The sequence below is a fragment of the Microcaecilia unicolor genome, chromosome 3 (genome assembly GCF_901765095.1).
Source record: "Microcaecilia unicolor chromosome 3, aMicUni1.1, whole genome shotgun sequence".
Taxonomy (NCBI): domain Eukaryota; kingdom Metazoa; phylum Chordata; class Amphibia; order Gymnophiona; family Siphonopidae; genus Microcaecilia; species Microcaecilia unicolor.
The window spans coordinates 267,271,508-267,299,148 of record NC_044033.1 but is presented as its reverse complement, the minus strand read 5'-3'; the positions used below and the strand labels follow the sequence as shown (position 1 = coordinate 267,299,148).

The window sequence follows — 27,641 nt, the reverse complement described above, 5'->3', positions numbered from 1 at the left end:
AAAAAGGAGACATCTTGTTTTATTGCATTAATCTTGCTCCTCCCCACCCCAAAATGAGCATTTGATACATAGTATGTATTACTATTTTATGTACAATGTAGATATTTTAGTAAATGAATGCAGTAATATTTTACAAATAACTGGGTATTTTCCGCATGAGAAGAAAAAGAATACCCTTCCACCAAATCAATAAATAACACAGCCAAATCCACCTACAAAAAGTTAAATTCTGGTAATTTTCTTACAGCTTCTGATACAATATACTGTCCATTTACTAACATATTTGGATTTTTTGCCTCATCAGCTCATCTTCTGCTTTTTGAAAGAGAAATGTACTGTTTTTGTTCCTTACTCAACGTCATCCTCGGTTAAGCTCTGTGAATTTACAATTCTCTATAAAGAAACAGATTCAGAGAATTAATTCACATGTCATACCTCATCATATTCACAATACTGGTAGAAATTTTATGGGCAAGAGACATCTATTATACCAAAACAAATTACTCTGCTCACTTCTGCCAACTCAAAATGCAACTGCAGTGTCATGTTTTGTTCAGAACATTACTGCAATGAATCTTTCAGTCATTAGCATAGATGGCTGTGTGATTTGAGAAAGAGAAGCAGCATCTTTTTCTCTGTTTCATGGTGTTTATAGATGAGTCCTTTGGCCATGTGACAGCTGCAAGCAAGCTGATCAAGTCACTGACAGAATGAAGCTCCACAGAGTGCTTTCAGTAACATTATAGTCACCACAGTATTATCCAAGTACTTCAGTCAAACTACAAGAACAGCAGATATTTCTAAAACTGCAACCTCATGTGGAGGTCTCAGCGTTTATTTATAGCAATATCTCTAGTAATCCTCCTTTAAAGCTCACTAACTTTCTCCACTACAGTCTTTGAAACCCGTATTGACCCACGCACATCACAGTAAAACCTAGCTTTGTTACTGTCAATGATCAAATTTTTGTATCACCAACGTTCGGAGATGGGGCTGCCAAGAGACAAAGTTGGGCCCAGGACAAACAATCTTAAGGGCCCTGCCACCGCCCCTGCGGTCTGCCATAATCTGTCCCTCTCCCCCTTGCCTACTTACTGGCATCTCTCCCCATCCTTGCGCACAGGCTGGCATCTTTTAACCTTCTCCCCAAACCCCTCATGGTCCGGTATTGCTGTCGTCCTTCCCTACTCTCCTTTAGCGATCGTCCATCGTTTCTGTGGGCTGCAGGCAGTGTCAATAAAGACAGCAAGTTGCCTCTGGCTGGTCTTGGAAAGTTTTTCCTCTGCTGTGTCTCACCTACGTTGACACAGGAAGTTGTATCAGAGGAGGCAGAACATAAAGGGAATGCTTCTGGGACCAGCCAGAGGTAGCTTGCCCTCCTTTATTGACGCTGCCAGCAGCCCACAGAAACAATGGAAGACTACTGAAGGGGAGGAGGGAAGGATGAAAGGGATATTGGACCGCAGAGGGCACGTCTAGGTTTTTATGGCCAGGGCCCAGGCCCGGGGAATTCCCCCCCCCCCCCCCCCCCTGCCCCCAGTCTCTGTGGCCCTGTTTGGAGAGGTGTACATGCGTAAACTCTGAAAAACTGGAATGTTAACAGCCTGAATTGTTCTGCCACATGAACAATACTTGCTTTGTAACCTAAGGGAAAAAATCTGCGCTATCAGTCTAACCCAGTGGTTCTCAACCCAGTCCTTGGGACACACCTAGCCACTCAGGTTTTTGGGATACCCACAATGAATATACATGAGGTATATTTACAGGCACCAGCTCCACAAATCTCTCTTATGCATATTCACCTTGGATATCTTGATAATGTGACTGGCTGGATGTGTCCTAAAGACTGGGTTGAGAACCCCTGATCTAACCAACATCCAAGAAATACTGATATCTGAACACAAAATAACTTTGGATGGTTCTAATAATGACAGGTTGTGGGCTGTGGACATTCCCAAGGTTCATTTAAGCCAGTTAGTGTGTATTTTGAGCACTAGCAGGTTCAATTTAATTGTTTGACTTGAACCAATCATATGACAGCCTAGAAACTAGTTTAATGTTGGGTTAAAGATAATTGGGTATAACTACCAGGTTATCTAACCAACTCATCAGTTTTTCAAAACTGCCTCGATTCTGATTTTTAAGCACTCAATATAATGCTCACATACTCTTTAGCTAGCAGAATTAATGCTAAAACAGAAGAGTTTAACAGACTTTATACTAAAGCTGTTCTAACATTTAAAATCTAACACATTCATAGTTATCAAAGATTAGTCACAAGACATCTACTGTACATATTTTAGCTTTTAATTATTTAGAGCTTACATGTATTTACATTTATTCACATTTCTAGAACATGAATAAAGAAATCTATACCTGGCTAATGGTTGGTAACTTAGTCAGAAGCATCTGGAATACTGGTGGTGGAAGCGTTTGCTGCAACACCTGCAACAACTGTTGTGGCTGTCCACACACAGCAATGGCATTGGTCAAGTGGTCAACACCCTTTTCATAATCACCTACAAGACAAAGAGTCACATTACAATTTGCTTTCAAATTCCAAAGCTTTAATATAAAGAATAATTTACAGTATGTTACATATAATATTAGAGTGAAGATTTACTTTGACCTGGCAGTTTCCTTATGCTCCTTTGGGTTCCCAGCCCGAACAGAACTGGCCTAAGCAACTTAAATTTCCTGCAACCCAGGATTATTCCCTCCCTTCCCTCTAGCCCAGCCATTCTAACATTGAGCAAAAAGGTATTAAATCATGGTTTCTTTTGGAAGCATCCCCGAGCTCATGCTAGAACAAGGAGGTGGCTAACCTGGAAATCTACTTGAAAACAGTGTACAACACATTGACACTAAACCATGCCACTGGGCCAGCTACAAGTTTAGGGGCCAATGCAATAAAGCGCACTAGGCTTTACTTGGCTTTAGCACACAATTTTGTGGGTACCTTAGGTAAAAGCACCAGCTAACCATGCACCAAGCTTAGCATACACACCAGCACACAAAACATTTAATTCCACTGTAATGAGTCTATTCAGGCAGATGAGACCAAAAGGCTGAGCATAATGCAGGAGGCTGTCATGCTAGGTCTGAGAAGGTGCAAAAGATTAGCTCAGAACTTTTGTGGAAGGATTTCATGCCTATTTCTTCCTTATACAGCCAGCATAAGGACCAGCATTTTTTTTTTTTTAATGAAAGATGTAAGCTGGAACTAGAGGACATGAATTGAGGTTCAAGGGGGGCAGACTCAGGAGTAATGTCAGAAAGTATTTTTTCACAGAGAGGGTGGTGGATATGTGGAATCCCTCCGCGGGAGGTGGTGGAGATGAGGACGGTAATGAAATTCAAACATGCTTGGGACACAAAGGAATCCTGTTTAGAAGGAGTGGATCCACGGAATCTTAGCGGAAATTAGGTGGCGACGCAGGTAATTGGGAAGCGAAACTGGTGCTGGGCACACTTCTACGGTCTACGCCCTGATCATGACTGAATAGATATGGATGGGCTGGAGTGTAAATTTTAAGGGGTTTCAACGTTAGCTTCAGAACTTAGTACAAGAAGAGTGCTGGGCAGACCTTTATGGTCTGTGCCCTGAGAATGGCAAGGACAAATCAAACTCTGATATAAAGTATCACAAACCATGTAAAATGAGTTTATCTTGTTGGGCAGACTGGATGGACCATACAGGTCTTTATCTGCTGTCATTTACTATATTACTATGTTAGGTACAGAGGAGTGTAAGTGCTGGACTGTGGGCTGACACAGGTCTACATACACACATACATACAAAAACAAACAGCTATCAGCACCCAAGTTGCATGCACATAGAATCAGCACATGTACCAGAATGATATTCTGTGCATAAATATTGGTATGGCAAAACTGTTATGCATAAAATAGCACTGTGCCACATGCAACTCTGGGTGCTGATCTGTGCACAAGATACAGCTGTCAGTACAGACCCGTGTGCTTACATGCATTCGGCATGCTCTCCCATGTTAGCACTTTTTTTTTTGCATGCATATTTGGTTACTGCACTGAGGAGCAAAACTGGCTTTACTCTTGCATTTGCGCACAATGGGCAGAGTTAGCACATGGCTCTAATGCAATGTTTCTGCATTGGCCCCTTAAATTTTTCTAAACCATTTGTCAGGGAAAGTACTGAAATTAAGTAGTTTTATCGCTCCCAGCTCATGTTTAAGGGCCTCAAAGGGCTAGTCTAGCTTTTAAGATATACACAATGGTGACTGACTAGATGATCAATGTACTAAGGTACATTAACAATAATGTTAAATGCCTGCATTAAAACAGGCACTAACACATGCCCACTAGCTATGCTGAGATAAGGAGATGCAACATTATGTTAAATAGATCATAACTCATTAAGGGGCCCTTTTACTAAGCTGCGGCAAAAAGTGGCCTGCAGCAGTCGACCTCGTCTTTGGGCGCACACGCTAGGCCAGTTTTTGATGCCAGAAAATGGACAAGCGGAAAAATAAAAACCAGCACATGTCAATTTTTGGTCTAAGACCTTATTGCCACCCGTTGATTTAGCGGTAAGGTCTCACGCAATGCCCAGGTGGTAGGCATGCAGCGCACGTCCACTGCCGTTTACTGCCGGGTAAGTGCCATGCGGTAGAAAATAGGAAATATTTTCTACCGGGTGTTTTCAGCGTGCGCCAAATTCAGAATTACCGCCTGGGTCATGTGGTAGCCAGGCAGTAAAGCTGATTTGGCGCACGCTAAATGCTTGTAGGCCCTTACACGCCTTTGTAAAAGGGCCCTAAGTGTAGTGAAAAACAAACTGTGCTGATTTTAAGGGCAGATTTCAATGCAAAAAAGTAACTTTTTATACCAACACCTGCAACTTTATACTCTTCTAAAAGCTCTGGACAGTGTACAACACAGGCAAAACAAAGCAATGCATACTATTAAAGACACCTGTTAACATGTCTCATCTGTATCTCATTATTCCTGGCTGTTAACACCACGTTAAACAAAAATTGATGTATTTAAGAAAACTGATCTCAATACGACAAAATCCATTTATCTAATTTGATTACCCTGAAAACCAAATTTGAGAACAAGTCACTTAACCCTGTATTGCCCCAGGTACAGAAGCTTAGACTGCGAGCCCACTAGGGACAGAGAAAGTACTTGCATATAATAAATGTAAACCGTTTTGAGTGTACCACAGAAAGGTGGTATATCAATTCCCTGACTCTCCCAGGAAAGAGAACTGCTTCACAGATTAGGAACTACACTGACTGGAGACTGAAACAGTGCTTCCTGCAAGCAAAGAGTACGACTCCAGTCTTTACTCCAGTGGGACTGCCAAAGACATGCCAGACCATGAATGGTGAGTAGAAAAGTATTCAGAAACTGCAAATAGAGCAAAGCTAGGGAGTATAAGAAAAGCACTATCAAGCAACACTATTAACGATGTGTTGACCCAACTTTAAAGATTCATACGTCAGATCCACTTTAGCTATGAGAACCAAGGAAGTATGGACCATTAGGACCCCCTGTGGTGCTAGTCATTTTGATCATGCGTCTCATCTCTTGAAACAATACTATTGGCTACCGGTTTCTCACAGGATAACATTTAAAATGCTCATTCTTGCACATAGGACTCTGCACACCAATACCCCTTCTTAACCTTTCTTCACATATCATACCCTAGACTCCCTCCCTTGCTTTATGTTCCTTGGATGACTGTCATCTCTGTCTGCCTGATCCTTCATCTGCTCATTTAGAAACTACCTGCTCCTCTGCAGTTACTTAGCACTCTCCCTTTGGAGCTCACTTCCAAAATCCCTGCATCTACAATCTTCATATCCCAGATTCAAAACTGGCTTTAAGACCCACCTGTTTTGTTTTAATTTGTAAGAAGTCTTTATTGCTCAAGTAAAAAGAAAGTCAATACAATTGCTTTGTGCACAACAATAACATTCCTCTGTTACACAGATTATACCAACACTCAAAAATATCCAATGATTCTTCATCCAACAATTCCAACTACCCAATAACAACTCCTTGGAACTTCAAGATTTATATAGTTTTCTCCCTTATACATTTATCTCCCTCCCCCTTCCCATCCTCCCCCTGCGACACCATATGCCACTTCCACAGACCCACCTGTTTTAAGCCACTTTTGATCTTTAGTTATATTCTTGATGCAATATTCACATAAGAAGCCTGAAGCAACAGATTTATTTTCTACTCAACATAATTAACTTTGTAGGAACTTGGTGGTTAATAGTGTTCTGAACTGGACAATGTTGGCACATTTAGACTGATGCTGGACAAAACTTCTGCATGAAGGAAGCCCTTCTCTAATTATTCAATACCTTTCTGTGAAAAAGTAGTAATACAAAAAGCAAGTGCATTTTTATTATATACCATTGCAATTCACACAACAAAAACAGCAAGTTCCCACATGCCATCTTTTTCTTTTGATGTAGGCACAGGAAAAAAAAAAAAAAAAAGATATTAAACGTGCCATGGTTTCAACTTAATTCATGTTTAATGTGTGATATAAATGTCATAAATAAGTAAATAGATAGAAACTCTGAATACTGAGCATCTGATTCTCATAACATACCTGTTTTAGTGGTCCTTTACCAGGAGAAAAAAAACAACTCTGCACAAATATAACACATACTAGGGTGTCCTTATAACCAGCCCCTCCAAATAACACACTGATTATGATTTATAACAAATTACTACTCTACCTGTGAAAAGTTATTCTATCATTATACTTCCTCTGTGTACATCTGTATGCTGCACAAGCAGGCATGTCTGAAAATACAAGGGAGATTAAATAAAAATGCCACCAACAATAAAGAATGACAATGTGAATGAAGCAGCTCATAGGTTCACTCGCTTTGTTTTGAGTGTACAGCAATGACAGCAGCGCAAGGAAGGGGAAACAGACTCACCCTTTTACCTTCCTGACTCCATCCATCCACCCACATCCTCTCCAACCCTGGATGCCCTCCTGGCACATAGCTTGAGGCAGCCTGGTGGTCTAATGGCTTCTTTGGGTCAGGAAAGATCCCCATTCTTTCCTGCGCGATGCCACAGCGCTGATCCTCTCTTCTCCTCTCTGCTTTTTTAAAATGGCTGCCAAGACTTCCAGCAACAGCCTTGCAAGGCTTCCGTGGAAGTCCCTGAAGAGGAAATGGTTGAGGACTTTGACATCTAGTATACGGCACAAGCCTTCTGTATTTCTTGGAATAAGAAATTGTCTCGAGTAGACACCTCCATTCCTTAGCCTGGAAAGACATTGAGGCGGGGATAGTGCTGGGCAGACTTATACGGTCTGTGCCAGAGCTGGTGGTGGGAGGCAGGACTGGTACTTGGGAGGCGGGGATAGTGCTGGGCATACTTATACGGTCTGTGCCACAGCTGGTGGTGGGAGGCGGGGATAGTGCTGGCCAGACATATACGGTCTGTGCCCTGAAGAGGACAGGTACAAATAAAAACTAGCACATATGAATTTATCTTGTTGGGCAGAGTGGATGGACCGTGCAGGTCTTTTTCTGCTGTCATCTACTATGTTACTATGTAAGAAACCAAGATGGCTGGAGGGAAGTAGGGTCCATGATAAGAAGCCAATCTGGGAAACAGCTGATGAATCAGAAGCTCTAACCACCCCGGATTATAGAAAGGACCCAGGTCTGAGGGAAAAACCTGAACCCCATTCAAAGGCAGGGCAGGATGAGTATTCTATAGGAACTAGAAGTTCAACATTCAATCAAAAAGAAGGCTGTTGCTTAGATGAAGAAGGAGCTTGTTTAAGCTGAGCCCTTTTTGCCTTGTCTTTAAAGCAACAAAATCTTTGACCTGGTAATAGTCATGTTAATATTGGTTAAAAGAAGTACACCTAGCAGAAGAGGTCAATGCAGAAGGCTAAACTGAAGGAGAATAATGATCTTTTATCATGTCAACTCTCTCAATTTCTATAAAATATGTCTAGTGTGAGTAGCATCTGTTAACTTGAAAGTGGATATATTCATGCAAGCCAAAATCTTGCAACTATGCTAAGCATCTGGCTATAGCTGCCTAAGCACAAATTCTGCCCGAGGTTTCACAAGCAGCATAAGCTGCTATGATAAGACAAGCACCACACTCATCAGCCTCTGCCAGTATAGCAGCTAGCTAGGTTTGTGTTTGAACTTACACTGAAAGACTAGGTAAAAATATCTGCACTTTCTGAAGCACAGTATGCATGTACTGAACTATGTAGCACCAATGGGCAGCAATCTGAGCATAGCTCCTTGGAAGACACTTTCCTAAATGATCTACATCCTGGGGTTCTCTCCCAGGGGAGTGAGAGAAACACCTATATTTTTTCACCTTTCATGGCTGCTTCAACTACTACTGAAAAGTGTTGCTATATTAAACCCTAGAGTTGACTGGACTTCATTATACTTTTATGTCCAACTTCTTGGAAACAGGCAAAATCCACCTAGGGTTCAACCTAATAATTTATATTTATCATAAATTGCTCTGTTGTATGCACAAGGGCAGTATAGCAAAGGGCAAAACAAATGGTGCTGCTGGTATTTGAGCAGGCCATGAGCAGGTACACTGACAGTTTCCTTAGGGGCAACTGGAGGAAAAGTCCACAGTCTGTTACTGAGATCAGACACTGCTTGCCCTGGGATTGGTAGCATGGAATGTTACTACTAATTGGGTTTCTGCCAGGTACTTGTGACCTGGATTGGCCACTGTTGGAAGCAGGCTATACTTATGTTCCTATCTTGGTTCTGTTTCCTGTACGCAGAAAGAGAATTTTAGATATCTTGTGAACAAATTTTGGATATAAATGTCCTATACCAGGACGCATTTCTCAGCAGTGGAGAAGGGTCAGATGTTATTTCTGTAGAGCCCTCTACAGAGCAGTTGGGTATCAAAAGGATGTATTAATGACTGTGGTATATAAAATAAAGTTGATGATGATTTAGGAGGCATTCTACATTAGATAGGGAAATGAATCTGGAGGAGAGGGAAGAAGCAAATGCACAAGCTCATGCTTGGACTCTAAAGTAGGTAACAGTGATATAATGGGATTTAAACAAGTGTCTCTCTATATTGCTCAATGCCAGAGGAATGACGAGTGGAGAAGTGGCCTAATGGTTAGAGCACAGGTCTTGACATCCAGAGTTGGCCAGTTCAAACCCCACTGCTGCTCCTTGAGAACTTGGGCAAGTCAATTAATCCTCCATTCCCTCAGGTACAAATTTAGATTGTGAGCCCTCAAGGGTCAGGGAAATACCCAGTGTACCTGAATGTAACTCACCTTGAGCTATTACTGAAAAGGTGTGAGAAAAATCCATTAAAAAAAAAAAAAAAGAAGGTTCCTTGGCAAGTGCTAGCAAAAGAGCTTCAGTTAAGTTCACAAAAATCAACAAACATTTTTTCTTGCAAAAAGAAAACAGAATGCTCTGGAAACTGGAGAGAGAGACAAAGATGAAGATTCAAGTGTAGATGGTGTGAGTTCTTGTGCTGAACATGTCTTTCATAGCACTAGGAGGGTCATTAACACTGCGCTCACCTTAGTGGTATGAGTTTGTGCTGGTGTGTGATAGGTTCATCAGCACTTTGGCTGAAGTTGAGGAAAGCAGTTTTCTTTAGGCTTTTGCATAGGCTCCAAAAGCAGCCACACTACAAGCCTGGATACTTCAGAGGGTACCTAATCTATTTTGAGTGACCTCATGCACTAATGGTGCCATTAAATACGGTTAGTTCTATGTAATGAACCCCAGAATAGTCCAAGCATTAATCCACAGAAATCAGCAAAATTTATCCATGCTTTGGTTACACTTTTTAAGAATCACCTTGTGCTAATAATTCTTCTCCAAGTTGTATCTCTTCAAGGAAAAACTTCTGAACAGCCTCAGCATCCTTGAGGTCAGGTAACTGAAACATAAAAATAAGTAATTTTATTAAAATGTGCTGCAGATTTGCCTCAAAGGGAACGTAGGCTTGTTCTAGAAACTCCTTTCCTCCCTGGTCACATCAGAACATCCTGTAAAATTCTCTCTCTATATAAAACGCACCTCCAACGTTCTAATGAAGCCTCACTTACCCAACGTTCTAAAAGTGAAGTGGGTGAGATCGATTTTCCTCCATGAGTGTCTGCCCCACCCACGCGTCAAACGTGATGACGTCGAGGGTGAAGCACTGACACTGAATGAATGGCATCGCAAACCCGTTGCTACGCGGCTGAAGGAAAAATGAAGCGGGGCACAGCCCGTTGGAGGCGCAGTATCCGCCCTTTGCCACGACCCCCCCAAAGTCGGCACCCCTCACCCCTACACCCCCCCAGGTTGCCAACGCTACCACCCTCCACCCCCCCCCCCCCCAACATCAACGCAGCCACCGCTCAATCCTCGACCTGAAAGCTTTCAAAAAAAGAAGCGGGGCACAGCCTCTTCTTTCGCTTCAGTTTCGGCTGTTCCTGTGGTCCCGCTGAAACACAAGCGAAACAGAAAGCTGTGTGAAGCGGCGTCCCTGCTTGCAGGAGGTACAAACTTTTCAGCAACAGCCGGCTCTTACGAGGGGGAGGGCCAGAGAGGTGGGGTCCCGAAATGACAGGGAAGGGGGGGGGGGGGTCATGAACGACACAGGGGGGAGGGAAGGGGGTCCTGAAACTACAGAGGGGGGTCCTGAAATGAGACGGGGGTGGGAGGGGATTCCTGGAAATGCACTGGAAGCGGAGGGGCGGGTCCTGGAACTGCAAGGGGAGGGGGGTCGGGAACAAGAAGGAGGGGGATCCTGCAACTCCGAGAGCGGGCGAGAGGTGGAGCGGGAAGGGGAGAGGGGTCCTGCAACTCAGATGGGAAGTGGGAGGGGTTTCTGCAACTCGGACAGGGGTGGAAGGGGAGAGGGGGGATCTGCAAACTCTCGGTCTCATACACTCTCGGACTTGCAGACATACTCTCACACTCGCTCTCTCACACCCACACTATCTGTGTCAAACACACTCTCTCTCTCTCACACCCACACTATCTGTGTCAAACACACTCTCTCTCTCTCACACTGACTGTATCTGTGTCAAACACACTCTCTCTCTCTCGCACTGACTGTCTCACATATGCACTCGCACACACTGTCATTCTGACACACACACTCGCACCCAGTCTCATTCTCTCTCTGTCACACACACACACTCGCACAGTCACTCTCTCTCACACACTCTCTCAAACATACACACTACGAGGAAAACCTTGCTAGTGCCCGTTTCATTTGAGTCCGAAACGGGCCTTTTTTACTAGTATATTATTAAAAAAAAAAGTTTTCCATCTGTTTACCTATATAATTTACTTTGTTTATTTAGTGTAGAAAAGAGATCCATGTATCAGCACAGAGAACGTTCTTGTGGATGAAGTAGATTGGATGATTTGGAGGAGAATGAGTGGAGAGGAACAGAGATTAGGAGGTTCTGAGATCTAAGAAAAGTGAGAGACAAGGGTTACTCCAGGATCTTGTATTCCTGTGAGAAATTCTGAGCAACCAAGCAATGTAGAAGTCCTCTCCCGCATAGAATTTGCAGCTTATATTTCCCATATATGAGAGCGAAATCAGCTGTGATCTGTTTTTCTCTGGCTTCATCTGCTAGCTGGGGGGGGGGGCATAACCCACTCATCTGGACTGGTCTGGTATGGGTGACAAGGAAGGAAATAAGATAGCTCACAAAACCTGGAAGTAAAAACAGTGCAGCTTTAAAATAGTAGAGTTAGTTTTGTAGCCCATGCATCCAAAGGTCAGAGAGAGTGAGGCAAAGTTAAGGGAACCTGTCTGTAACCCCCCCCCCCCCCTTTTTTTTTTTCTCTCTCTCTATTTAAGAGTGCTCTAGGGATTCTATGATTGGTGCCAAATAGAGAGCCAGCTGGAAACTCAATCAGTGTGTGCCAACCAAGTCGAACAGTGGTCCTCTCCCCTCCTATCTTTAAAGTGGAATTGGCCAATTCAGTCTGCTGCAGGATATTTAACACTATGGTAGCTATATGGAGAGGGGATGGAGGAAGAACAAGAGCCAGAGAAGCAGCCAGGACAATGCAAAGCAAGTTGGGGGACTTGCTGGGAACTTGAGAAAAAGAAATTTGAGGGGGGGTTCAAACCTTGTGGGAGGAGAGGGTGAAGAAAGAGAACTGATGGTCTTTGTTGGGAGGGGACTGGGGTGGAGAGAAAGCGAAAATGGGGGATTTTGAATAAGAATGGGACCTGAGAGCAAGAGAGACTGTATATGTGCCTAAGGGGGTGGGGGAGGTCAAGCCAAAGAAAGGATAGAGATAGAGCGAGGGAGCCAACGGAATAAGGTCTGGACTTAGGATGGGAGGAATTGTGCACAAAAAAGTACAAAATTCTACATTGTATCTTCAATGAATTATTACTCAAAAGTAGCAATTATTATAGTGTATTATATGGAAAAATGTCTGCAGAATTGTGCAGAATTCCACCAGAAGTAACCTTGGGTAAGCCAGCTGGAGCACTAGATGAAGATAACATAGAATGATAAAGTGACTAGATACAGATATTATACCTTCCCCATCTCTTTTCCTGCTATTTTGCTGCCTCCTTCCTCTTCTCTTTTAGTCTAGTGATCATTAGTACAGCACTGGCTACGTTGTTGAAAATTTCATGCCTTGTATAAACTAGCCATAGAGTCATTTAAATAATTCCTGTAAATATTTATTACAGATATCCTGAAAACAAAACCTGTGCTTTTAACATTCTATAAGCACAGCAACCTCTCCTATGAAGAGCACCAAACTGTTTACACATCTTGTATTGCATACTAACTTTACATATATGGTGTATGTACACAATCATGAAATATACCCATTTGCAACTGAAATCAAGAACTCACCTTAGACAGCCCTGCTCTTTCTTTGGCAATCTTTTGTTTTCGCCTTTCTGTGGATACAAAAGAAATCAGCATTAAAATTAATTTATAAGTCAACTACTATCCTCAGTTCTCATGAGCATTAAGGAAAAGGGCTCCAGTTACAGCCCAAAGGCAGAAAATAATAGCATCTGAAGATCAAGAGCTTAAAGAGTGATTTCCCAACCTGAACATTAACATCTCTGTTAAGGGTCCACAGATTATGGGAAGGGTGATATTTAGCCTTACCTGTTAAATTTCCTTTCCTTGAGTCCTACCAGACCAAACAAGTGGGTTATTCCCCCCCCCCAACCAGAAGACAGAGCCACAGTAAACAGCTCAGAGCTGATTTTACTCCCCCTATAATGGGCTGCCTTCAGCTTCTTGGTATCCTATATCAAAGCTAAGACTACTGAAGGCAATTCTTACATTCTGGATTTCCAATTTATTCTCAAAACTAAACCTGATGCAGTCAAAATCATCAGTTCATGGTCACTAACCCAGGAATGAAAATTCCCTTCACCAAGGAAACTATTTTCAGAGTGGGCTACAACATACTCTTTGTTAGCTTTCTGACTCTGTTAAAACAAGAACCCTCAATTGCCATGGCTTCCATGGGTAGGTTCTGGACTGGTCTGGCAGTACTCAAGGAAAAGAAATTTACAAGTAATTCCAAATTTCTCCTTTTCTTATCATTCATGCCAGATCAGTCTACATGAATGGGATGTGCCTAAGCTTTAGCCAGACTGAGTAGGAGGAAACCATGATAGCTCTCAAAGCTCCTTCACCTAAGGTGTCAAACCTTCAGACTTGCCCAACCAAGCTGAGGCACTTAGAGAAGGGGTGCAAACAAGGCACGGAAACACTCTTACCAGTATCCTTTGGAAAACAGAGTCTAATTATGCCTACAAGGACACTTGTGCTCCAACTGAGTAGGTTAGCTGGCCCTCTGGGACTTGCCAACTCTTATTGATATAGTCTGAGGTGATCATCTCCTTGACTCCACCTGCAATTGAGGCCTTAAGACCACTGTGTCTTATCGGGATGCTTCAAAAGAAAAAAAAAAACTATCCCAAAATTTAAAAGATCTGGGCACTTATAAGTATCTCAAAAGTGACTGAGGGGGGTGCATTTGATATAAAACCTCTCTGTGGTACAACCAAAGCAGTTTATATATTATATACAGGTATTTCCTCTGTCTCTAGAGGGCTCACAATCTAAGTTTTGTACTTTGGATAATGGATAGGGGAATGGGATTTGATATACTGCCTTTTAGTTACAATCAAAGTGGTTTACATATTATGTACAGGTACTTATTTTGTACATGGAGCAATAGAGGTTAAGTAAATTGCCTAGAGTCACAAAGAGCTGCAGTGGAAATCAAATCCAATTTCTCTGGTTCTCAGAGTGCTGCACTAACAACTAGGCTAATCCTCCACTCCAATGGAGGGTTAAGTGACTCGCCCAAGGTCACAAGGAACCACAGTGGGACTCAAGCCCAAGTTCTCAGCCCACTGTACTAACCATTAGGCTACTCCTCCACTCCAGCTATCATCAGAAGACAGAAACCCTAATTCTGTCTAAAACACCACCCTCAGACATGGGGGAGTATTGAGAACAGAGACACACTTTCCTTTAAAAGGATCCAAGGAGACCAACCTCTGACCCAAAACCTAAAAGTTGGTACCCTGCAAGGCTTGAGAGGAAGGAAGAACCGATCCTCAGGAATAAACCCAGATTCCAAATAGCAGTTTTGCTTGCTCAACCCCCTGGAGGACAGTATCCCACCTGCATGAGTAGCAAGGGAGCTTCTGGGCCTATGTCCCAGAGCCCGAATGTGGCATCCATGAGAGCTGCAAGAATCTTTACATAGAAACAGAGAAAAATTAAAGCAGATAAAGACCATATGGCCCATCCAGTCTGCCCATCTGTCACCTACAATCCCTTCCTCTCCTTTAGAGATGCTATGTACTCGTCCCAAACTTTCTTAAATTTAGATACACTTTTTGTCTCTACTACCTTCACCAGGAAGCCATGCTACAAATCCATCACCCCTTCCTTGAAGAAATATTTCCTCAGGTTACTTCCAAATATATCCCTGTTCACCTTCATCCTATGCCCCCTCATTCCAGAGCTTCCTTTTAATTGAAAAAGACACCTCCTGTGATTTTATTCCATGTAGGTATTTAAACATCTCTATCATATCTGTCTTTTCCCACCTTTTATTCAAAGTATATACATTGAGATCTTTAAGTCTAGCCCCATACGCTTTATGACAAAGACCACCGACCATTTTAGTAGCTCCATCCTGTTTGTATCGTCTCCAGAATGGTACACAATATTCTAAATGAGGTCTCAGAGTCTTATACAGGGGAACCACCATCTCCTTTATCCCCCTTCCTATGCACCCAAGTATCCCTAGCTTTCGCCGTTGCCCTGTTTGGCCACCTTAAGATTATCACCCAAGTCCCGCTCCTCTTTCGTACATAAAAGTTCTTCACCCCCTAAATTGTACTGTTTGCTTGGGCTTTTGCTGCCAAATGCATGATCCTTCATATTTTAGCATTAAATCTTAGCTGCCAAATTCTGGACTTTCTTCAAGCTTCACTAGGTCATTCCTCATGTTATCCAAACCATCAGGGATATCTACCCTACTGCAGATTTTGGTACCATCTGCAAAGAAGCAAACCTTAACTAACAGCCCTTCACCAATATCGCTTACAAAAATGTTAAAACGAACTGGCCCAAGAACCAAACCTTGCGGCACACCACTGGTAGCATCAGGATAAGTGCCATTTACCACTACTCTGTTGCCTTCCACTCAACCAATTCCTAACCCAGTCTATGGCTTAATTGTCTATGCTGAACTGTGTGAAAGGATTTGCTAAAATCTAAATACACCACATCTAGCACTCCCCCTCAATCCAACTCTCTGATCACCCAGTCAAAGAAGTTAACCAGATTTGTTTAACAAGACCTGCCTCTAATGAAACCATGCTGCCTTGGGTCTTGCAACAAATTGGATTCCAGATACTTCACTTCTTTAAAAGTGTTTTCATTAATTTACTATGACAGAAGTCAGACTTATCGGTCTTTACTTCCCAATCTCTTCCTTCTGCTTTTATGGAGGGACCACATCTACCCTTCTGCAGTCCCCCAGCTGACCCCTAGTGGAGCCACAGCTGCTTCTTCCAGTCCTTACACTTCAGGGTCTCAAACACAGTTGGCTCAGAAAACTTATCTAACCGATAATTGTGTCAGCCATGTGTGCTGCTACCAGGTCCTGCAGGGGAACTCTATCCCAAACCAAATTTGACACACTTATCAGGGTGCCTGAACATTACTACTATTCTTCAAATTTGTTCCCATTAGCAAATAGGGTTGTCTTGCCTACAACCACCTAGTATGTCTTCTCCCAAGCTAGAGGCTGGGAATGCTGGAGTGCCAAATTGTTAATTCTGGCCCTTAGCCTAGACTTGACAGTGGCCCTGGTGGAATAACAGGTCTATCACTTCAGCTGCCCCAGAGCTCTCCTCCCAGCTTACCAGGTTCACCTTTATAGTGCAAAATAACTATGAAGGGGACCTGTATGTTATGTCTTGGGTTCAGACCCATATGTGTCTCCTCTGGTTCAGACTTCTTTCAGGGTGACTTCCATTAGCCCAGTATCACAAGGCTACTTTGTCTAGGGAGCAATTGGCTCTGGCAAGGAATGGATTGAGTGTCCCCTTTATAGTCCCTGCAGGACCTGGTAGCAGCACACATGTTCCTTTGGTTGGATCCTCCATGTTGCCTAGTAAAGACTAGTTCAAGGCAAGGCCTCATTTTGTCCGTGCTTCTGAAGAGCAGATATAGCAATCTTGAACAGGTTGTACAGTTTCATCCTCTTCAAGAGTTAAATTCATGGACCAAAATTTGAAGCTGGATTGAAGGACTTGGGGTCTTAAACACGTCAGGCTCTTCTTCCTTACAGTAGTTGTCATTGGTCCAAATTCAGAGGCCAAGAGCTATACAATTCTGGCAGATCTCTCCCTCAGGAAGCTAGTCCAGGTCAGAAGGTTTGACCAGAGTGGAATTTCCCCCCCCCCCCCCCCCCCCCCCCCCCTTTGCACACATCCATGGCTATGTTCTGGCTGTTCTCCTTCATGGAAACATGAAGAGTCTTTCCCTTGGTGGTTGGGCACTACTCAGGGGGCTTCCCGTCACTCTCACTGTAGGTTTTGAGGACATTGGGCCTGACACAGTTGGGAAAATGTGGGGTACAAATGAGATAAAAAATAAATAAATTGTTAGGCAGGTGATGAACCACAGGCTTTTGACCTGAAAAGAGGGCTTTAATTCTACCTGTTCTTGGGGTCTCTAATACAGAATGGCAGACCTCATGTAGTTCTCCCATGAAGTGGACTTCCTGTCTGCTCCCAGGTCAGGACAAATGCACCATCAAAACTGGTGAACTGCCATGACTTACCTGCAGTGCATCACCTCCCTTGTTCCCTACAGATACTGGAAAACAAGGAGAGGGAGTATGATCACTTCAGTCTCCCTAATCGAGTTGCCATCTGACACAGTGCCACAACAGATCAGGAGGCAGGCTGGGGAAAGACTAAACTGAAGGCTTCCCCTCCCCCAACCCTTTTGTTTCCCTTCCTTCTTCTTCTTCCACTCAGGGAACATACTCCTGGCTCCCTCCCAAGAGTAAGGGAGGACAGTAGGCACTACATCCACAACCCTCACAAGGATCTTGGGGGGGGGGGGGGGGGAGTCAGTACCACTGGCTTTAGCACCCCTAGGCTCTGTGGACTAGCCTCCACCAATCCTAGACCTCCAGTCTGTTCAACAGGAGAAAGGGAAATCAGCCCCAAAGGGCTGTCTGTGCTGCTGGGAATCTAGGCCTATCCACTTCCCAGGAGTGGCCTACTGTAGTTGCAGCACCAGGCCACATGTCTGCACCATCTCCTGGAGGCACAGAAATACTATGGAGATGAAGGCAGCAGCAACCCCATATAAGAGAGCGAAATCAGCTCTGATCTGTTTTTCTCTGGCTTCATCTGCTAGCTGGGGGGGCATAACCCACTCATCTGGACTGGACTGGTCTGGTCTGGATGACAAGGAAGGAAATAAGATAGCTCACAAAGAACTTGACAGCATCAAGTATCTTATTTCCCATCCCATTTGTTATCCAGCTAGTACAGTGCAGATAATGTTTTATTTTACTTTGATAACAACTAAAATTAAACCATTTTTAATTTTTACAGCTCAGCACTTAATGGAAAGAAATCATACATAAGGGGCTGAGGCCCCAATGATCAATTCTCCACGCTGTTCCAAAACAGCACCCTAAAAATAGTGCTGAAACAGCATGGGGAATTAACTCCCCAACAATCAACGCTAATAACATGCCCATTTAAGTGCGTTATTAGGGCTGTTCATCCAGGGAAAGTGCGGGAGGATTGTGCCTTACATGCTAGGGATGCACTGGGCAGAGCAGGGCACCACCATTTTGGAGGTGGCCCTGGAAGAGGAGGGAGTGCTTGGGGAGAACTAGGCCACCAGGGCCGAAGCGATTGGGGGGGGGGGGGGGCACACGGTGGCAACCCGGGCTGCCTTGAATGGGGGGGGGGGGATAGGAACAGAGGGAGCCTTGACCCTAATGCCAGCTCTGAGCCCTGTTCTCTGATCATAGGAGCAGAATACTGCAGAGCTCATTTAAATCTATTTTAAATGAGCACTGTGCCATTGCCTGGTGCAGGCGCTGTTTGTCACACCATGCCCCTCTGATCATAGGTGCAAAGGTAAATACAGGTGCCTGAATTCACCTTTGATCACTGGGGTATAAGAACATCTGTGTGGGAAAAAATAACAGTCTGGAAATTAAATGAAATGAGATCAAATGTGGTGTGGAGAAAAAACATTGAAAAAAAAAAAGAGTTTGAAATAGACCAAATCAGGTTAGGGACTCCAAAGAAATAACCCCCCCCCCCCCCCCCCCCCAAAAAAAAAAAAAAAAAAAAGAAAATGGCCCAATGCATTTCTATGGCAGAAACAATGCTATATGCATTGCCAATTAATACCTGTTGATGTGGAACAACAGTATCTTGACATAACATTTTAAAATTTTTTGGGCACAGCTATGGTAATGGTTTGCTATCCCACTTGGATTCATTTTAATTTATTTACAAAAGAATACATGGGTGCCATTCCAAACTGCCCCCGCCCCTATCCTTCAGATCAGAAACAGAGATTTGCATGTACACACAGAAGGGTTAGAAGGAATTCCAAAAGCTATGCTTTTCATGCTTTCCCCACTTGTTTACTTTGTATTATGTAGCTTTCTATGCTTTGTCTCCTAAAACAATGACTATTTTGGCTTCTACAGCTCTGACAGAAAATACCTTACAGTAAGTTCCTTTTCACAAATATTGTTTTGAGACAAATGGAAGCAATCACTTCTGTCACCAGTAGCTGCAGAGAGGCTTCTCACAGTATTACACCACTTTTTGGCATGCAAATAGTCTTCTGAATTTTCAGTCTTCCCTGTAGTACTGTACTATTTTTCTGTCTTATCTGTATTACCTTTTAAATGTAAAATTATATTTACAAAAAGACATCAAAAAATAATCAACCCGAAACCCCTGTAGGAAAGAAAACATTAAATCCTTAATATTTACTAGACCTTAAACTTAAGGTTAGCTTTTGAAGACAGATTGCTAAATCATATATAAGGATGGAAATTTCTTGGGCTAATCTTGAGTTCCGGCACCCTTCTCTGCCCAACATTAGGCCAGTAAGAGGAAAGGTTGTCTGCTGTGGAAGTTTCACTCATGCTTGCCAACAGAAAGCCCTGCAGCAGCCACGTGGTGATCTATAAAGCTACTGCTAGTAATATATTTCAATATTTTTATTGATGACAAATCAAGCCAAACACACTTCCAAATAGAGTGAAATACAAACATATACTTACAACATCTTGCTCAACGAAGTCTAAATTATACCTTTTATCATCACAGTTTTCTCCCACTTTTATCCCCCCCCCCCCATTCTCCCCCTCTATTCTTAGTTATGAGTGTTATTGATGACAATCCTTATCCAAACAATATTGGCATATTACATGCATCTTCTGCTAATATATCTATCATAAAACTGTTGTCAACTCTAGCTGCATCATCAAATTTTATGAAGAGACTGGTAATATAAAGCAAAAAGGTCTCATGGCCACATCTCCACTTCCTTTCATGCCCACTGCTTTCCATCCTCTGCTGTGTGCACCAGGAATAGTCTTGTGCTGTCCTTGTGCTGACAGTCTCCTGACATCCTGCTTGTTGCATCAGATAGAAATAAAATGGATAGGAAACATGAGCACCATGACCAGGAATACAAAATATGAGAGAAGTGACAACTCTCATTCAAGCACTGTTAAGCTGATTTTCAAGATCTGATCTAGAGAATGAAACGGGGACGCAGAACTGCAGTAACCGCGGGGATGGGGATGGGGACGGGACGGGGACAGATCCCACGGGAATGGGGACAGTGGACAAACTTTGTCCCCGTGTCATTTTCTACTGTGAAGCCTGTTAATGAACTGGACTTTTATGTTTAAGTGATGCCTAAAAAGATATTTTGATTTTTTGGAAAAACAAGCAAACATACTGGCCACAACTAGCAAAATTTGCATGGGAGATCCTGTACATCCTGCTACCAGCACATCTTCTAAGACAACTTCTATTCCAGGAAGGACTGTGGAAGACAGGAGAGCTAGATTGAATCCTGATACTGTTGATGATTTCTTATTTATCCAAAGATTAAAAAAACATTACAGTGCTTTATAGGTCATATTTTTCCCCTCTAGGGCATATAGAACGGGTTGTATTTTATACCCCTGGACATTTTAACAGTGTGAATTAGGATTCCTTGGTGTAGCAGAGATCACCTATTGTTGGGGTTGGAAGGGTAGAGGGTGGTGGTGGGAAGGAGGGTTATTATAGCTGCTCATTGTTATTACTGTTCTCTATTTGTAATTTATACACAACAGCTGCAAAGCATATTGTTCCTTTTTATATTTTAATAAAAAGATTTAAATATAAAATAAGTGTTCGAGGATTCTGCAGATGAGGACAGAGCCCGTGGGGATGGAGACAAACTTTGTCCCCATGTCATTCTCTAATCTGATCAACTCATATTTTGAGACGGGTTATGATGCATTTACATACAGCTCATTTAAAATTCAATTTATTAATTCAGCTGTCCTAACTTTCTGTGTCATTCAGGGCCCAGAGTTCACCACCCCTGACTGGCCCCTAAAAATTTCCACTGTCATCAAGGATTTTCTATTTTCGTTCCAGCTTTCATATGCATTAAGCTTTCCAATTCAAGGCAGTACTAGTTGGAGTGCTCAAAAAATTTATATCTGCCTCATGGCTTCCTTTTGGAGAGAGAAAATCTCATCTTTAAAATATTTTGAAATTAAAGATGTACATTCTCAAACATGTTCTGGGCAAGCACTAGCCACTTGAGTTTTTAGGACATTCACATGAAATAAATGAATAATGAGCTTCACAAAATCATAAGGCATGTAGAACTGGATTCTTGATGTGATGATACCACTTGAGTGAAGAATCACACATCTACTGGCGTTGCAAGTCATCAGAGCAGCATGTGCAATTCTTCACTCAAGTGGTATCATCACATCAGGAACCCAATTGTTTTACATGTGTTATGATTTTGTGAAGCTAATTAAGTCACACTTTTTACAAAACCTGAAGAAGGCTTTTTAGCTGAAACACTGCCCATGTTGGGTCTTTTTGGGTCAGTTTACCTTTGGCTATAAACTTTTGTACGCTCATACCCAGTTGTTTGCCTTGGTCATTCGGAACATTCCCACTTCCACCTTTGCTGGCTCTCCACCCCACAACAGGCCATGTTGTCAGTACATGAATCAGTGTAGACATGCCAAAACAGTAACGGTTACTGTGCTCATGCACTAATCAATGTGCTAGCTAAGGGCTTCTTTTATAAAGATGCGCTAGTGATTCCTGTGCGGCAAATGAGAAGCCCATAGGAACTGAATGGGCTTCCTCTCATTTGCAGCACCGAGAATCGGTAGCGTGGTTTTGTAAAAGAGGCCCTAAATGTTTAGCGCACTTTAGCAAAAGGGCCCTTCGCTTTTATGTTTAAAACATAGGCAGTACAACAATCTCTGCACAACACATCACGATGATAAAGAAATACCCCGTCCTGATATGTTTTCAACTATTTCATAAATGAGCTGCCATGGCAAACAAAACACAAAATAATAAGCAAAGTACAAGTGATCAGTAGGTATAAGAAAATGTTATAACTCAAAAATAGACTGAGGTCCAGTGATTCGATTTCTTCATTTCTGTATTTTCAACTGTTTTACAGCTGGCACATCTAATATAATAAAACGCACCGTGAACATTCTGAAGACAACGTTCTGAAGTCACTCAAACATTACTTGAAGGGTTCGTGGATTCGTGGTGTGAAGCCAGCCAGGCTGCCAGCCGTCTCTGCCCCGCCCTCGCGTCAAACGTCATGACGTCCAGGGCAAACGTCATGACGTCGAGGGCGGAAAAAAAAACCAAACAAAGCGCAGCGTCAGGGAAGGAGGCGGCGCTCCCGACGTCTCTAGCCTTCCCTTCGCTGTGTTGCGCCTTCTTCTGACGTCAAGGATGACGTCAGAAGAAGGCGGAACACAGCGAAGGGAAGGCTAGACGTCAGGAGCACCGCCTCCTTCCCTGACGCTGCCGGAACCGCTGCCACGGAGGTAAATTTAAAAAAAAAAAGGGATGTTGGGGGGAGAGAAGAGGGTGGGCAGTTGAACAATGGGAACGGGAGAGCAGAGGAGAAACGACAGCAAGGATGCGAAGGGGGGGGGAAGAAGAGGGCGGGACAGGCTGGGACATGGGAGACAGAAGAGCATGGATGCGAGGGGGGTCATGGAAGGGAGAGAGGGGAATTGCTGGAAAAGGATGAATGGAGGGGGCAGGGGACAGAGAAGCATGGATGGGCATGGATTGAGATGGCAGGGCTCAGGGAGAGAGGGGAATTGCTGGAAATGGATGAATGGAGGGGGCAGGGGACAGAGGAGCATGGATGGGCATGGATTGGGAGGGCAGGGCTCAGGGAGAGAGGGGAATTGCTGGATAGGGATGAATGGAGGGGACAGATGGGCATGGATGGATATGGATTGCAGGGCACGGCTCGGAGAGAGGGGAATTGCTGGATAAGGATGAATGGAGGGGGCAGGGGACAGGAGCATGGATGGGCATGGATTGGGAGGGCAGGGCTCAGGGAGAGAGGGGAATTGCTGGATAGGGATGAATGGAGGGGACAGATGGGCATGGATGGATATGGATTGCAGGGCAGGGCTCGGAGAGAGGGGAATTGCTGGATAAGGATGAATGGAGGGGGCAGGGGACAGGAGCATGGATGGGCATGGATTGGGAGGGCAGGGCTCAGGGAGAGAGGGGAATTGCTGGATAGGGATGAATGGAGGGAACAGATGGGCATGGATGGATATGGATTGCAGGACAGGGCTCAGGGAGAGAGGGGAATTGCTGGACAGGGATGAATGGAGGGGGCAGGTGACAGGAGCATGGATGGGCATGGATTTGGAGGGCAGGGCTCAGGGAGAGAGGGGAATTGCTGGATAGGGATGAATGGAGGGGACAGATGGGCATGGATGGATATGGATTGCAGGGCAGGGCTCAGAGAGAGAGGGGAATTGCTGTATAGGTATGAATGGAGGGGGCAGGTGACAGAGGAGCACGGATGGGCATGGATTGGGAGGGCAGGGCTCAGGGAGAGAGGGGAATTGCTGGAAAAGGATGAATGGAGGGGGCAGGGGACAGATGGGCATGGATTGGGAGGGCAAGGCTCACACTCTCTCTCTCATATACAATGTCTTTCTGACTCTCACTCTCACACACTCTGTCTCACAATGTATCACATTCACTCTCTATGTGCCACACAGTCACTCACACACTCGCTTAGTCTCATACACTCACTCTCACAGAGAATCTGTGTCTCACACACACTCTCTCTCTCGCACACACACACACTCTCTCACACTGTCTCACATACACACTTGCACACATTCTCATTCTCACACACACACTCTCACAAACACACTCACACCCAGACTCACACACTCACACTTTCACTCTGACTCTCACACAGTCACTCTCACATACACTCCGAGGAAAACCTTGCTAGCGCCCGTTTCATTTGTGTCAGAAACGGGCCTTTTTTACTAGTAATTTTAATAATACAACTTTGTTGGAGTTAAGTACTACTACTATTTAGCATTTCTATAGCGCTGCAAGGCGTACGCAGCGCTGCACAAACATAGAAGAAAGATAGTCCCTGCTCAAAGAGCTTACAATCTAATAGTCTGGAGTACTAATGATTTATACTGCATGATTTGAAAATGTGGGTGAAGACATAAGTCTAGGGGTTATGGGCTTCTACTAAACACTCATTTGTGACAGAATTGTACAGCAAAAGAACTGAAGTAATTCGTGGTACGATGTAGCTGACTGGGACATACTTAACTGAAGCATCTTGAAGAAAAGGAAAACTTAAAACTGATAGTTAAAGACTATTACCTTTGATGAATCTTGTGACAAAGATGCAAGATCAATTCTAAATGTACTGATTGCATATGTTAATCCTGGGAGAAATCGGCACAAAATTTTTGAAAATTCTGTACACAATATTATAAAATGGATTCTCCCTACCCCAGCCTGACCCTTCACTCACCACAGGCTCCACCCTCTCCAATTCTCTCTAGCCTTCTTACACCCCTTCATATGCTTGATCTCCCTGCCTCTAAGCAGGTTCAACCCCCAGTTTCTCTCTCTGCCCCCTAATTCTCTCTCATCCCCTTTACCCCCAGCTTCCTTTTCCCTTGTCACCTCACCATTCTCTCTCCCTACTGGCCAGCAAGACCCCAGCCTTTCCTGCTCCTCCCCCAGTTCTCTCTAACCCAGAAGTGAGCAACCATGGACCTCGAGGGCCACAATTCAGTCATTGCCATTTTCTGGGCACAGAACGTAGTCTGCCCAGCACTAGCCATATTCTCCAACTACTGAAGCTGTCATTGAAGTCCACTCCAGCCTATCCAAACCTATCCAGCCACGATTAGGGCAGACTGTTAAAGCCTGCCCAGCACTGGCCTTGTTCTCCAACTATTGAAGCTGAATCTGTCCAGCCATGATCAGGGCACTGACACAGAAGTCTGCCCAGAACTGGCTTTGCTTCTCAATTACTGATGATCACCATTAAAAGCTTGTTCCACGCCTTCAATACAGGCTTCCTTTACGTTTATCCCAAATATTTTTGAATTCTGTTACTGTTTTCATCTCCACCACCTCCCGCAGGAGGGCATTCCAGGCATCTACCAACCTCTCTATGAAAAAGTACTTCCTGACATTATTCCTGAGTCGGCCCCCCTACAATCTAAATTAATATCCTCTAGTTCTACCACTTTCCCTCCTCTAGAAAAGGTTTGTTTGTATATTGATGCCTTGCAAGTATTTGAATGTCTGTATCATATCACCCGTCTCTCCTTCAGGGTGTACGTGTTCAGGTCACCAAGTCCCCCCCACCCCATACATCTTGTGGCGGAAACCCCATACCATTTTCATCGCTTTTCTCTGAATTGCTTCAAATCTTTTTACGTCCTTACAAAGATACACCCTCCAAAACGAACACAATACTCCAAGTGGGCCCTCACCGACTTGTATATGGGCATCAACACCTCCTTTCTTCTGCTGATCATACCCCTCTCCACCCAGCCTAGCATCCTTCTGGCTGTGGCCACTGCCTTATCACACTGTTTCATTGCCTTGAGATCCTCAGACACCACCACCCCAAGGTCTCTCTCCCAAGCTGTGCATATCAATCTCCTACATCTCAGGAGCTTAGCCGAGATTGAATAACAGAGCCGGTAGTGGGAGGCGGGGCTGGTGGTTGGGAGGCGGGGATAGTGCTGGACAGACTTATACGGTCTGTGCCAGAGCCGATGGTGGGAGGCGGGGATAGAGCTTGGCAGACTTGTACGGTCTGTGCCCTGAAAAAGACAGGTACAAATCAAGGTAAGGTATACACAAAAAAGTGGCACATTTCTTGGGCAGACTGGATGGACCATGCAGGTCTTTTTCTGCCGTCATCTACTATGTTACCTTGTACATCTCCTTTGGACTTCTGAACTTCTTTGCATTAAATTTTAACTGCCAAACCTTTACCATTCTTCTAATTTTGGAGATCTCTTCACACAGTTTTTATTCCCTCCAGTGTATCCACTCTATTGGCTATCTTTGTGTCATCTTCAAAAAAGCAAACTTTTCCTGCAATGTCTCTCACAAATATATTAAACAGAATCTGCCCCAGTACCGATCCCTGAGGCACTCCTCTCTCACCTTCCTTTCCTCCAATCGAATTCCATTTACCACCACCATCTTGTCGCCTGTTGGTAGCTGTGGAGCAGCGACTGTATGGTTTGTGTTTTTCCAGTTTGTGGGGCAAAGAGAGAACACCCGAGGGTTTTTCAAGCACAAGAGAGAGGAGAGAACAAATGCCAGCTGACATGTGCTGTTAACCTTTTCCCTGTGCAGAGTTCTGCACAGTTGTGTCAGGTTTTAAATATTACTCCTGTGGAAATCTTGCACACTGGGCATATCTGCATCTTTGTGGTGGATAGTGTTTTTAGATGCTATCACAAATAATGACAACAACCTAGACTACATCTCCCGCCTGCTTATCCTCTGTTCTATCCCCTTTCGCCTCATCGACCCCTCCCCCAATGCTCACCTACCCTTACTCACACCTCTCCTACTCCCTTCACTCTTGCCCATTCCCCTCCGCCTCATCTACCCCTCCAATTGCTCACTTACCCTTGCTCATACTTCTCCTACTCCCCTCATCCCTGCATTTCTACATTCTTATTTCTTTTATTACTCAGATAATACTCAACTTATTTCTCTCCACCAATACTTTGTAATCCCAATTACTACGTAAGCCGCATTGAACCTGCTTTGAGTGGGAAAGCGCGGGGTACAAATGTAATAAACAAATATTTCCCAACCTGTATTTACACTTAAGTACCAGGCTGATTATAGCTTCCAATTTTAAAGTTTTCACCAATAAGACATCCCCAATGCAAAAATCAGAACAGTGTTTATTGGATAAACATATCGCATCTCTGGTTAGCTCACATCACTTCCTTGATTTATCGTATATCCTACATTTGTTCTTTGAACCTTTTTTGTGCCATCTACTAAATGGCACAACAGCAGCGCTCAAATGAAAGAAGCCCTGTAATTTTTACAATTATCAGAAAAAGCAGCGTACTGATTCAAAGAGTTATAGTTAGTAAACTGGAAAAATACTACAGGACTAGCTGGCTGTTAAAAGAAGTCACTGTGCAAACCCACAAAGCAGAATATAACACCGGGAGACAAGAAAAGAAGGAGAAGCACCGACCCCCAGCAAGGCCCAGGCCGCCGCACCGCATCCCTACTCACTCTCTCGCAACCGCAGCTTAAAGTCAGGATGGCCGCGCCGTTTCTTGTCGAAGTAGATGCAATAACCGATAAAAAGCGCTCCGCAGAGCCCAGCAGCCGCCACAGCGCCCGTCCGCCCCAACATCCTCTCACGAGCTCACCTAACCGTCCTTTACAGGCGCGCACGCGCAGCCCGCTGCCCTCTAACGTCA

General features: G+C 43.9%; 1 protein-coding gene across 1 annotated transcript; it reads right to left on the bottom strand.

The window, feature by feature from the left end:
* Positions 1-27,641, bottom strand: TOMM20 (translocase of outer mitochondrial membrane 20). The gene is made up of 5 exons (XM_030198076.1): positions 27,451-27,641; positions 12,893-12,939; positions 9,858-9,939; positions 2,377-2,519; positions 1-393 (listed from the first exon to the last, which is right to left on the bottom strand). The coding sequence occupies exons 1-5, from the start codon at positions 27,572-27,574 to the stop codon at positions 349-351; spliced, it is 441 nt and encodes a 146-aa protein (XP_030053936.1). The 5' UTR covers positions 27,575-27,641; the 3' UTR covers positions 1-348.